General features: G+C 37.1%; 1 protein-coding gene across 1 annotated transcript; it reads left to right on the forward strand.

Moving 5' to 3' along the window:
* Positions 1–8,220: 8,220 nt before the first annotated feature.
* On the forward strand, positions 8,221–9,174 carry LOC123778902 (olfactory receptor 6C2-like). The gene has a single exon (XM_045776557.2). It carries the CDS (start codon positions 8,236–8,238, stop codon positions 9,172–9,174), a length of 939 nt encoding a protein of 312 aa, XP_045632513.2. The 5' UTR covers positions 8,221–8,235.
* Positions 9,175–14,781: the final 5,607 nt, after the last annotated feature.

Genomic DNA, 14,781 nt, shown 5'->3' on the forward strand with positions numbered 1-14,781 from the left:
AAGCAATTATTTGTTCCATACAATTTTTTTTTCTGGAAGTCCTAACTAGTCCGGTAAGGTTAACTAACCTCAGAATCTTTTAAATATGATTTGTGAACCTACTCAGAATAAATAATTTCTTTCTCTCTTTAATCTCAGTCCAAACTGTTTCCTCCAATAAAGGAACATGAGAATTTGTTTCCAAGAAATAAAATCTTCTCTCATCTCTCACTAATGTTTTCTATTAGTATTCAAAAAGAAATTATGTAACATATTAAATATAGTGTCTATGAGTCCTGGGAAATTTTTTGAATCAATACTTTTTCTAAACTCCTTTAATTTACATATGTAAATATGCCAAAAGAAACATTTGAAATATAGGAAGAAATATATCATCTTTGTTTTAATGTATTAATAAGATAAGCTTTAATGTAAACTCAAAATGGGCATATTAAGTAAAATTAAAACATAACCAAAGTAAGAAAATAAATACCAGGAATCTGGAAACAGATATGATATACAAAAGATATAAGGAAACCAGAATATTTAGATTTTTTTCAAGAAACAAGAGAATAATTTAGACCACATCTGCTTGACAGTAACATGCAAGCACTCATACATGCATGCACACACACCAACAAAACATGAGACAAGATTAAAAATAAGAGGACTTTTGCTTCCAACCCTGTCAGAGTAACTAATTTGAGCCCATGCTTTCTCCGTTAATCGTCATAAAACTGAATGAATTTTATGAAGAAACTTGACATCAAGAAGCTCAAAACCGTCTCTCTCTGTAATAGGAAATGTCAATAAATGTGTCACAGTTAGCACTAGGTCAGTCCACAGTATGAGATAGAGACTAAGCTCAACATGGCTGTCCCTCCAGGTTGAGTTGGCAAAGATCAAGTCTGCTGAACTGGTTAGCATCCTCAGGTCAGTGCTATATTGAGCTGGGATCTGGGCAGAAGCTCCCCATTTATGCCTTGGCTGAGGAATTGACTGAACACTTGCAGGTTTACCAGTGATAAGGCTGAGAGTTCAACAGAGATAATAGAGGCCAAGTAGTCTGTGGGCTTGCAGTTTGGGCCCAGAGAAAGTGAAGAGACCTTGTTAACATCTCTTCAAACCACAGGCTTCTAGCTAAACACCAGGAAAGCCCTTAGGAGTACCTTAGGAGTAAGGAACACATTACAGAGCAAGAGTCAGAAAATTAAGGTCTGAGAGTAAAGTCTAGCTACCATTGGTTCTAGTAAATAAAGTTTTATTGAAACATGTCCATTCCCACTCATCTGCCTATTGTCTATGGCTTCTTTTAATGTCAGAGTCGAGTAGCTTAACAGAGACCTCACGGCCCAAAAAGTAAAAACTATTTACTATCTAGCCTTTTACAGAAAATGTTTGCCCATCTCTGGTGTAGAATTTACTTTTCCATTTTTACAATTTTGTATCATTGGGAAGAAATAATGAGAGGCAGGTTGGTATAGAGTTACACTGCCTTCATCTGCCCAGATGTCTCCAGAAAGGAACTTTTAAACTTGTGGCCAGCCTGAAGAATTGAATCAGTCCATCCCTCTACAATCTCCCCTTTTGTCCATAACTGTACTTCAAAACAGATTTTGAAAGAATGAAAATTTGGGGAAGCCTGTCTATTCTGTCCACCTCGATCTCACACTAACAACTCAAGTTAGAACCAAATCAGTGTTTTATAAGAAATCGGGAATCCACTTGTTTGCCATTTAATAGAAAATTTTGTTCGGCCCACCAATTCCTATAAATCTCAAATCTCACCTCAGTGGACCCTGGAAAAATACTTACTCACAACTCCCAAAGTTGTATATGTGCAATTCAAAATCAAGCCACAGTAGTATATTTCCTGGGGCTACTGAATTTGAAGTAAGGCCATCCTTGTGATCTGCCCATCATTTGGCTTAAGTATGTGACTTACGTGTAAGACACTCTCCCTAAAGTTTGGATAGACTCTCAAGTGCTGTTTGGCTGAGTCATTCCAACTGCAGCTTGCCCTGCACCCACATAAAAGGAGCCTTAGCCATACCAATCATATCATAGGTTCTCAATAATAAATATGTTTTGAATTGATTCATGAGTAGTCATAGAAGTAGGAGGGACAAACAGAAATGACCTGCCCACAACATGACACTTATCAATCAGTATACATTTACACCAACATGTACCTGTGCCTTCATCAGAGTGCCAAATTATTAGCAATGTGGTCGTTAGCGAGCAATGAGCTAATTATAAACACAAATATTCCTTGCACTATACTAAATTGAAAATACACCTGAATTAGAGTGGTTTACCAGAACATTCACTAAATATTCCAGGATCACAGAAGATAAGTGTTGGTGATCAGAAAGAAAGCAGAATTTGGGCATCTGGGACAGTGCTCTGAGTTAGGAAGCCACAATGAAGCACTGAGAGCTTTAAGAATTTTCTCAATTGGGTTGAGAAAGGTCAATTCCTATATGAACCTGTCTAAAAGGGTACCTGGTTATCAGTTAATAATTTCTTCCCCAGAGCATAGATTAGTGCTCCTTTTCTGCAGAAATGCCTACAATCCAAGGTAATTTACAGTCCATAGGACTCTGATGCTGTTGTATGTTACTGTCTTGATAGAATTAACGTGGTTCAATTCACCAGACCTTAGAAAAGCACACTTCCAGGTTTCTTGTTGGGTTCAGATGCTGGAAATAAGTGAAACCATTCATATAACAAACTAATTAATTTTTCCATAAGAAATCCGTTTCTTTCTTGGACTGGAGGCGGGGGGGAGACACAGACTCTTTATTTACAAAAGGAAATAGCTGCCCATATAATTAATTACCTAATGATAGTTGAGAAAGAAGTGTGAAATACCTATTGCCTCATGTCCAAAATTGCAGAGTCCCTGAACCCTGCCCTTAGTATTTCTTTGCAGAACACTGAATGAGTTATCAGAGGCACCAAAATTCACAAGCTTCATAAAGAATTCAGGAAAGGAGTGCCTGCATGGCTCAGTCAGTTAAGTGTCCGACCCTTGATTTTGGCTCAGGTCTTGATCTCAGTGTGGTGAGACTGAGTCCCTCCTTGGCTCTCCCTGAGCATGCAGCCTGCCTGAGATTCCCACTCTCCTTTTCCCTTTGCCCCTCCCCACAGGCTCACATGCATGCTGGCTCTCTCAGTCTCTCACTCTCTTTCTCTCTCCATAATGTTCAACATAAAATTTGTCAACACTGTTTGACAAGTTAGTCACAAGAGCTATCATAAGACTAGTCATAGACTACAATGGGAATATTAAGAGGAAAAGCTACTTCTACCTTAAAGGATTATACATAGATTCCCAGTGAAATTTATACCTAAACCAAAAGTTGAAAGACAGATAGGGAGGGTAGAGGCTGCAAGTACAGAAATCACTAAAGACAAAAGGATCCGCCTATGAGACTCCACAGATAATTTTGAGCATGGCCCTTTATGGGAACTGCTAGTAAATAACTTAAGCAGATGTGAAACCAGCACCCTGACTCTATAGACTGTATTCTTTCTCACTATGAGATGCTATCACTTTTTTTTCCTTTTTTTTTTTTGAAGTATAATTAACAGTGTTATGTTAGTTTCAGGGGTACAATATAATGATTCAACAATTCTATACGGAACTCGGTGCTCATCAAGGTAAGTGTACTCTTAATCCCCTTTATCAGTTTCACCCAGGCTCCACCCAACTCCCCTCTGGCAATCACCAGTGTGGCCTCCCGACTTAAGAGACTGTTTTCTTGTTTGTTTCTTTTTTTCTTTGTTCTTTCATTTGTTGTTTCTTAAACTCCACAGATGAGTGAAATCATGTGGTATTTCTCTTTCTGTACCTGAATTATTTCATTTTCATTATGTCCTGTAGATCCTTCCGTATTGTTACAGATGGCAAGATTTCATTCTTTTTTAAGCCTGAATAATATTCCACTGTATATCCTAAGGGGTATATGCATACTAGGATGGTAAGCTAGCAGCCAGTGTAAGTACACTAGGAGAATAGAACAAGAAATTCGGTCAATTGTATGAAGTAACACTGGAAATATTAGAAAGATCTCCATATGTTCACTAAGAACCTTAAATTTTATAATGAAGGCAAAAGGGAGTGATGAAAAGCATTACAATTACTGCTTGGGTCCCAAAAATTCCATTTACAAACTCTGAAAATCATAACTGAACGTTTATTTTTTAATTCAACTTAATATCAGTGTCTTCCCTCTCTACCTAACTCCACCACCTACCTCATTCTCATGAATCCTTACCAATATGTGTTGCTGCCCTCACCCTAGCTTCACCTTAATTCTGGAATATTTGCACAGTTCTGATATTAAGAGGTAAAGAAATACCAGCACCCATCAGAGCTGGAATTACCAAAATAATGCATCATCTCTTCAGGTCCTCAAATACCTCTTCTGTGCTCTACTGCTGTGGGATCGACCTCTTGTTTCCCTTCCCATATTACTCTTACGGTCCAGTGGTTCTCCGTATAAGCTTTAAGACACTTTTAGTATTTCTGCAGCAAATTGCAATACAGGAAAATTTATGAAGTACCAAATGTTCTTTTTTAGTTTCCTGCCACCATTAGGCATGAGAACACCTTTCTTCTAATCCTATACCAGTTTTGAGAATGGGAAAACTATGTGACTTTCTAAAACCCTTTTATTTTTTTTTAATAATTTTTATTTTGTTATATTAGTCACCATACAATACATCAGCAGTTTTTGATGCAATGTTCCATGATTCATTATTTAGGTATAACACCCAGTGCACCATGCAATATGTGCCCTCCTTAATACCCGTCACCAGCCCATCCCAATCCTCCACCTCCCTCCCCTCTCTAAAGCCCTTTTAGCCTCTGTTCAAGGAGCAACTAATTATTCCCTATTATTTTCCTCCTTTGATCTCTACAAAGAAAAAAAAAACCTGCAGAAGTCAATGTTGTTTTCTTTCCTTCTGTTATTCTGGCTCCGTAACACTGAAAGATAGCAGAGAGACCCAAACATAGAGATCTCATCCAGAACCATCAAATTCTCTAAACTAGCCCCCAACCCTGCTAAACAAAATTCATAAATTGTCTAAGGATAAAAGACTTGTCCTTACGCATTACTCTGAATAAATTATTTATTACCTGAAAATATTCCATTAATCTAAATGCTTGATGCATTTGAAAATTAAAATCCATAAATATATTCCTTCTTCTACTGTTCACAATTCTTACTTAAAGCCAAAATGAATTAACTTTCTTGTAACTGAGAGACAGATCAAGACTTTCATGGAAAAATCTAGGATAGGATGAATGGCAGTTAATAACAGTTCAGAAACATTTTCCCACAATACATAGGGGAGAATTAATCACATCTGGGCTTTTTAAAAAATGATTTGATTGCATTGATTTTAAAATATTGAATGGAGAAGCAAAGACATATGCTAAGTGTATGTTAATATGCTTTTGCAATATTTTAGCTATGAGATAAAGACACCCAGAATAAAATTAGAATTGTGAGTGAGAGAGTAAAAGAAACAAATTAAGAAGAGAACCAAAATGGAAAGACATAGTGATAAAATGGGAGTAAAGAAAAGGGAACAATAAAGAATGTCCTTATATGAGACTTAGGGTTGACAGGGAAGGATATACAATAGTGAGAGGCACACTTAAATCCTGAAATGTGCACATCTACAGGACTCTCAAAAAGAAATAATAAGATAACAAAATAAGAATGCTCAGTGTAGTTAGGGAGTGCTCACCATATTCCAAATGCACCTCTGTGTATTTTATCTATATTATCTAAATTTATCAGTATAACCCTAAGATGTAAATATGGTCTTTCCCTGAATTTTGCACATGAAAAAAGCACAAGATAAAGAAGTTCAGCAAATTGCTCCAAGACAGTCAGAAAGGAAAAGGGGAAAGTGCAAATTCAAACCCTCTGTGTCTGATCTAGGTGTCTAAGAATAAGCTGAACGTTGAAATCAGAATACTGTAAGATGTGTTTTTCCCTAGAAGATATAAATTTGCAAATTACCAGCCTATCTGATGTTGCCTTACTTACAAAAATCACCTCATTTATAAGAGTGAGTGAAAGAAAGTATTTTCTAGAGAAGCGATTTCAGATGCAGAAACAACCACAGGGATTAGAAAATGTAAAACCACAAAAGAGAATGGAAAAGAAGAGACAAAGCAGTCGCAAGAAATTCAAGGAAATGTGAAATAGTGGGAACTAAGCTGTAAAGATTTTCATAAGTTAGCAGTTTATAGTCTCATATGCCACAGAGTTTGAGGTAAATGAAGACTGAATCTTGTTTAATGAGTGAAACAAGAGCGAGGCTGGTGATGGGTGACCTTGGCTAGAGTAATTTAAATGGTGCAAAAATCAGATGAGTTGATGTACAAATGATAAATAGGACAGAGGAGACAATTACTATGTAGGTGAAATTTAAGTGAATATGTGGAAATATAATTAAGAAATGGCTAAAACCTCTTATACCTGAAATTCCTAAATATCATTTATAATAAGGTGGTTGATTATATTTCAAACTGAAACAAGGCTAGCCAAAAACAAACAAACAAACAAACAAACAAACAAACAAAAACAGGGATATGCCTCTTCAATTTTATAAATATATTCCTAATGTCCCCTTACTTCTCTGTAATAAATTTTGAATCCAACACATTGCTATGCAATACATACAAGGACCGATATGTCATTGTCAAATGTATTTAGAAAGAAACAACAGAAATTCAGTTTAGAATTTTAATATCAAGAATCTACTCTTATTTCACTTAGCATAATCTCCTCCAGTCCCATCCATGTTGCTGCAAATGTTGAGTAATCACTTTTTCTAATGGCTGAGTAATATTCCATTGTATATATGGACCACATCTTCTTTATCCACTTGTCTGTTGAAGGGCATCTCAGCTCCTTCCACAATTTATGCTAAGTGAAATAAGTCAAGCAGAGAAAGACAATTATCATATGGTTTCACTCATTTATGGAACATAAGAAATAGCAGGGAGATCGGTAGGAGAAGAAAGGGAAGAATGAAGGGGGGGTAAACAGAAGGGGGAATGAACCACGACAGACTATGGACTCTGGGAAACAAACTGAGGGATTCAGAAGGGTGTGGGGTGGGGGATTGGGATAGTCTGTTGATGGGTATTAAGGAGGGCATGTATTGCATGGAGCACTAGGTGTTATACGCAAACAATGAATCATGGAACACTACATCAAAAACTAAGGATATACTGTATGGTGACTAACATAACATAATAAAAAATAAAAAAAAAAGAATCTGCTCTTAATAAGAACTCTTTGATGGGAAAAGAGGGGGGAAAGTTCTCAAGATCTAGAGAATACAAAACAGTAGCAGCCAGTTAAAGTATGTTAGGGCTTTCACTGCTGAAGAAATCTAGAAGGAAGTACTGAATGAGAGCATACAATCCCACACCTCAGCTTGCAAGCTGGAGACAAACTCTTCTTAGCACAAGGATATCCCAGAAATCATCAAAATCTATTCTAAAAGTAGAAAGAAAAATACAGCCAAAGGTAAATTTCACAATGTTAAATATGTACCTTTAAAGTAAAATTTCCATGGTGAAAACGTGAAAAAAAAATTGGGTTGTTAACATATTTAAATGATTCTTTAAGAAAATATAGCCAGTAAAAATGTCTTCTTTTTCTCAAAAAAAAAAAAAAAGTCTTAAACACACTTCCAAGAAGATGGTCTAAAAAAGCTGACACAGCATAAGCTATGCAATAAGTATTCATTGCCTGTTTAATAACTAATACACATGTAAACTTTAATAGTGGGATTATCTTGCCAAAGACCATTGTTAGTTTCTCTTCAAAGTCTTCTCTGCTAGAAGCATGTCTAAAGATAGAAAATTTGGGGAGGGCAGAATTGTTGAATCAAAAGCAATTTATGCAGAGGATTTTTTTTTCAATTATGTTTATAAGATGATACATTGAACTGACACCAAGTGTACCTAAGCTGTAGGTTTATTAGAAGCAGCAACAGAAAGTATGTGATTCAAATATGAAGACTCAGTTTGTGTAACACAAAGACGTAATCAAACGTTATCGTGTGTTACGCGCACTCACTTCTCAACTAACCAGTGTATAGGAATCACTCTCAGATTTACTTCTCGTGAGGTTACACGCTGGCCAGGACTTTGGAGTTCTTCATATACTCTTCCTTATTGTTTCAAGCAGCTTGGGCAAAAAACAGTAGTCAAGGATGAGAAACCAAATGTCACTAACAACTTTCATCTTGCTGGGACTAACAGAAGACCCCCGACTGAAAATTTTGCTTTTTATCTTTCTGTTTCTTTCCTACATGTTGAGTGTATCTGGAAACCTAACCATCATCACCCTCACTCTGATTGATCCCCACCTTAAAACACCGATGTATCTTTTCCTCCAAAATTTCTCCTTCTTAGAAATTTCATTCACAACTGCTTGTGTCCCCAGATTCTTATACAGCATATCATCTGGGGACAAGTCCATTACCTATAATGCTTGTGCCAGTCAACTGTTGTTTACAGACCTCTTTGCAGTAACAGAATTTTTTCTCCTGACCACTATGTCCTATGATCGCTATGTGGCCATCTGCAAACCCCTGCGTTACACCACCATCATGAGCCCCACAGTCTGCAGGAACTTCATCCTCTTCTGTTGGGTAGCAGCACTCATCATCATTCTCCCACCAATGAGTCTAGGTTTAGGTCTGAAATTCTGTGATTCAAACATCATTGATCATTTTTGCTGTGACGCATCTCCTATCCTGAAGATCTCTTGCTCAGACACATGGTTGATAGAACAGATGGTTATAGTCTGTACTGCGTTGACCCTCATCGTCACCCTCATGTGTGTAGCTCTTTCCTACATTTACATCATTGGGACCATTCTACGGTTTCCCTCTGCCCAGCAAAGGAAAAAGGCCTTTTCCACTTGTTCCTCCCACATGATCGTTGTTTCCATTACGTATGGTGGCTGCATCTTCATTTATGTCAAACCTTCAGCCAAGGATGAAGTAGCTATTAATAAAGGGATTTCACTCCTTATTGCTTCTATCTCACCCATGTTGAATCCCTTTATTTACACACTGAGAAACAAGCAAGTGAGGCAAGCTTTTCATGACTCAATTAAAAAAATTGCATTGCTCTCAAAGATGTAAAGGAGAAATGACTCAATGCATCCGACTGAAAGGAAGGATGAAGAGGCTTAAAACCTGAAGCTTCTAATACTATTTGTCTTTATATCATTTATTCTGCAGTCATACGGACATTCTCACTTTCTTTAAACAGCTTACTGTGAACCCTGTTCCATTTTTTACTTTCCACTAAAACTAAACTCTGTGGGTATTTACTCTTAGTGTCTGACAGCAACTGATGTTTGCCAAACACGTTGGTTGTTATCCCTGGAAACACAGTAGACCGCTTTTTTTTTTTCCATATTTCTATACCGTTAGGTGTGACTATGTACCCTAGTTAACAGAATGGCTGTGGTAGTGATGTGCACCATTTCTAGACCCGGCCTGTAAAACACCTAATATGTGATTCACCATCCCTTTTGTCCCCACCTACCAGCCAGATGCCAGGGTTACATGACTTTGTCAGCTTCACATTGGTGATGAGTGCAGTTGATTTTCCATCTCAGCTATAGTCTCCATCCAAAGACAGGCAGTCACAGCAAATTTGATAAAGCTTCTCCTCTGCCCCACCTCAACTCAGTTGTCACCAGATTTGACAGGTAAAGTCTTACAGAACTATCCCTGTCACTTAGTTAAGGGGACCACATACACAGTTACCTCTATTTTGGCTAAATGGGTACAATTATGACCCATGCTAAAGTATCGTTAAAAGTAAGTACTGTTAAATTTAATGGTGTGAATGTTATGTCCTGATCTTGGCATCATCCTCCTCAGACACCCATAAATTCAAATCCAGGCCAGAACAACCACATGAGGAAAATAGTACTAAACATAATATACACAAAGTTGTGAAGTTATACTATTACCCACCCCTCTTTCACCTCTCCTGGTCCCATAAACCTTTCCAGCTAAGTGCCCATACTACTTCTTCTCACCTTCACTGTGGGGAAACAATTATTTAAAAAAAATTCTAGGGGCGCCTGGGTAGCTCAGTCGTTAAGCGTCTGCCTTTGGCTCAGGGCGTGATCCCAGCACTGTGGGATCGAGCCCCACATCAGGCTCCTCTGCTGGAAGCCTGCTTCTTCCTCTCCCACTCCCCCTGCTTGTGTTCCCTCTCTCACTGGCTGTTTCTCTCTGTCAAATTAATAAATAAAAAAAAATCTTAAAAAAAAATTCTAGACTTTTGTCACATTTTTGGAATAACTAGTGTTCAAACTGCCCTTTCCAATTTTCAAGGAGTCTATTGCATTGAGGGCATTATGGAATATAATACGTCTCTATATTTTGTTTTTATTGACCCTTTATGTACATTGGTAGGAGTAAAGTATGTAACTGTATCAGAAGGAATAGATTCAAGATCTCTACAAGGGATTGTGCACATGGATGTGGTCCCTCAAGCTCTTGCAGATCCCCTAAGCTTAACTGAGGGAGTAAATTTAGCCCTCTGTACAAAGCTTTGCCATTCAAATCACAATCCTCACTATATTTGGAACTCTTACAAGCTAGGATAAATTGAATAAATCTGATTGAGCATTTTAAAATGTGCATGTTGATGTAAAGTGGCTTTCTCACACATTACAATTGATATTTCACTAGTAATTCTTTAGTGACATCCTAATAATGGAGCTTTTTTTTTCACCTTACTCTTTGAAAACTTGTTGCTCTGAAGGTCTGTCATTAATTAATCCCTTTTAAGGGGATTTCACCAGGTCACTTCTTCCTTTCTGCACCATGCACCCTGCCTGTTGGGTCCTCAGTCACGGCTTTGATCCAGGACCATTTAGGCCAGGCTGTCACCGCTCTGCACTCCACACCCTGGGGCCTAAAATGCAGCTATGACTAGACTGCACTGCTCTATGCCCAGCCCACTGAGGCTCTACTGCCCCCTCCCTGGAAGTGGAAACACTGCACCCCACCTAGCGGACAGCTTCACACTCCTTTGGAGTTGCCAGTCTTTTCCCACCAAAGCCAGTTTGAAAAGGCTGCAAGAGGCAACTGCTCCCTCAAATCTGTAGACATCACTGCAAAGCCATGATGTTTCATAAAAACATGAAAAGGCAAAGTAATATGACACCATCAGGGGAGCACAATATTTTTCCAGTAGCTAAGACCAAACAGATGGAAATCTAGGAGTTATGTGAAATAGAATTCAAAATAATTATTTTAAAGGGGATGAATAAGTTGTGAGGATCTAAGTACAGCATGGATAATAATTAATAATACCATATTATACACTTGGAATTGGCTAAGAGATCTTAAGCGTTCTCACCACAAAATAAAAAAATATTTTTTTTCACCATAAGGTGATGGCTATGTTAATTAACTTGACTGCTTTTCATCTCACAATGTTTATGTGTATTAAATCATTACATACAATTTTATCTGCCAATTATTCCTAAAAAATCAGAAGAAAAACAGACACATATATAGAAAAAATAATCAATAAATAATAAAATTGAAATAGAAAGGACCATGAAATATAAAAACACAAGAATCATAAAACTCTGGGAGGTATTTCTGAAAACTATCAACAGTAATCATTTTGCCTTTTCTTTATTAAAATCTTTTTTCTTTTTTTTATCTGAATAGTTATATTTACACTAAGCATTCATTACACATTTTACAGGATTAATAAATTAGAAAAATTGTCCTTATCATCTTACAAGTACTTAAAATGATGTTGGAATAAAAGAAAAGAAAGTTCCCTTTGGCCTTGTAATCTGGTACTTATTATTGCATACCTTGCCTACACTGATGTTAACATTATTTGTATCTGTGTCTCGCAGGACATTTTCCCCAGTTCTGTTTGTTCCACTCTATATTCCCAGAGTCTTACACAAGAGATTCATTAGTAATGTTTAGGTTATAACCACCAAGGACATATGTGTTTATTTCACTTAATTGAAAATTGGGTCAATTTTGTTAATTTAGAAATATTTTCCTGTGCTAGAAATATCAGAATATCAATTTTTACAGAAACAGAGATCGTTATCTACCCATTTAAACTATCATAAGCTTTGTAGTTAACAGCGTAAAGAAAATATTTCCTGGGCTCACAAGGAGGCAGGCTTCTTGCTGAAAAACTCTTCATCTTATGTAGATGGTGGACCACTTAGTGAAAACTGCAATTGCTGAGCTCTCTGTGTAAGTCTGAAATCACAGAATGAGCAATCAGGGCCCACCCACCCATCTCCATGACAAGACATTCCTGGATGACTTTTTTCACCCTTTGCAACTTTAGGGTTCAGTAAACATCTGAGATCATGACTATCAGAAAAGGGGTTTTTTTTGGCTTTTTTTTTTCCTTTTTGAACTCTAGAATGGTGTTTTCTCTGAGGAAAGCATCTAAAACAAAAAATGGATATCATGTGTTATTTTAATAATTAGTGAAAGGTTTCAACAACCATTAATGAAGTGTGACTTTTCAGTATGAATGACAAATATGATAGTCACTGAAAACCTGTTTTATGTATCAATATAATGCAGTTCATCTCCATGCCGTGGAATTTGGCGGACACTCCTAAGCATCCTTTGCCACAATCTCACCCTCACTTTAAACAAGAACTATGCAAAAATATAAAAATAAAAAATAAACAAAAACTATGCATAAAATGTGTATATTTTATCTCCATTGAGAGATTTATTTGCTGACATTTTGTCAGTGGGTGACCCTGCTCGCAGTCATTTACATTTTAATGTTAACTCTATTTTTAATCTCTGTATCTTAATATCAATGTCAATTTCATGACAGTGTTCTTAATAATGTGAAATATTAACAGCTGGGAGAAGATGGTGGTAATTTTTAGGAAAAGATACCATCCTCAGTACACGCAGCTGAAAAAGGTGCCTTGGGATGAGCTACTTTTCTGGAACTGTGGTGTTGGGAATTGAGGGGATGTGTCTGGGCTGCAGATACAGTTCCTGTCTCTACCACCATTGGAAATGCTGTGGTGGCCCTTATCCTGGTATTGAGGTGCGGAGGTTAACAATGACCTGTTCTTACTCTCATTTTGCTTTTCTTATTCTTTAGAATAAACTAGGGGACAAGATACAAAATGGAAGCAGATATCTGCCCTTTCTAATTATAAGAAGAAAACCTTTTAAAGCAACCAAGTGAAATTCCATGTAGCCATCTAATGAGGTCTCTAAAGCAAATGCCTTTTAAATCAGCAATGTGAGAAAATGACAAAGTATGCAACGATTGAAGATAGGGAATACTTGAGATAGTTGCTATGTAAGTAATAAGATTAGAGAAAGGACCAAATATATAATATTAATTAACCCAAAGAATTTCAGATAATTGAATCACTATGCTGTACATCTGAAACTAATGTTATATTAAGGTCAACTATACTCAAATAAAAAAAATTTTAATCAATAAATAAGGGGCTCTTGGGTGACTCATTCAGTGTCCAACTCAATTTCAGCTCAGTTCAGGAATTTATGGTCGTGGGATCAAGCCCCCCACGGGGATTTGCACTCAGCGGAGAGTCTGCTTGAGATTCTCTCTCTATCTATCTTCCCTTACCCCAGCTTGCACTCTCTCTTTATTCTTCTCTCTCAACATACATAAATCCTTAACATTTTAAATAAATAAATATATAATAAATAAATAAATACATACATACATACTTTATTCTTTAATAAAACGCTAACCATCATCTAAGCTTTCAGCAAGTTATCATCTTTATTCTGGTGGAGGGTGTTGATAGCTGCTAACTGATGGGGTGGTGGTTGCTGATGGTGGGAGTGACTGTCACAATGCCTTAAAATAAGACAACAATGAAGTTTGCCACATCAGTTAATTCCTTTCACAAACAGTTCTCTGTTGCATGTGATGCTATTTGATAGCACTTTACCCACAGTATAACTTTCAAAAGTTGAGTCATGAACCATGAGAGACTGTGGACTCTGGGAAAAAAACTGAGGGCCTCAGAGGGGAAGGGGGGTGGGGGACTGGATTAGGCCAGTGATGGATATTAAGGAGGTCACATATTGCATGGTGCACTGGGTGTTATACGCAAACAATGAATCATGGAACATTGCATCAAAAACTGGGGATGTACTGTATGGTCACTAATGTAACAAAATAAAAATTAAAAAAGAAAGTTGAGTCAGTCCTCTCAAACTCTGCCACTGCTTATCAACTAAGTTTATGTAAGATTCCAAACCCTTTGTTATCATTTCAACCACCTTCACAGCATCTTTACCAAGAGTTGATGCCATCTCAAGTGACCAGTTACTCTGCTCATCCATAAGAAGCACCTTTTCATCCATTGAGGTTTTATCATGAGCTTGTAACAACTTAGTTTCATCTTCAGGATCCACTTCTAATTCTTGCTCTCTTGCTATTTCCACCACAACTCAGGTACTTCCTCCACTGAAGTCTCATATGCCTCAAAGACATACATAAGGACTAGAATCAACTTTATCCAAACTCCTATTCATGTTGATATTTTGACCTCTTTCCATCAATCACAAATGTTCTTAATGGCATTTGGAAGGGTGAATCCTTTTCAGAATGTTTTCAATTTGCCCAGATCCATCAGAAGAATCATTTTCTATGATAGTTTAAGCCTTAGGAGATGTATTTTTAAATAATAAGACTTGAAAGCTAAAACTACGCTGTGA

The sequence above is a fragment of the Ursus americanus genome, chromosome 25, assembly GCF_024610735.1.
Source record: "Ursus americanus isolate L20-20 chromosome 25, mUrsAme1.1.p, whole genome shotgun sequence".
In the NCBI taxonomy this organism is placed as follows: domain Eukaryota; kingdom Metazoa; phylum Chordata; class Mammalia; order Carnivora; family Ursidae; genus Ursus; species Ursus americanus.

What these genes read in the sequence shown, in the direction of transcription:
- LOC123778902 (XM_045776557.2), top strand. Translation starts at nt 8,236, where the DNA reads ATGAGAAACCAAATGTCACTAACAACTTTCATCTTGCTGGGACTAACA.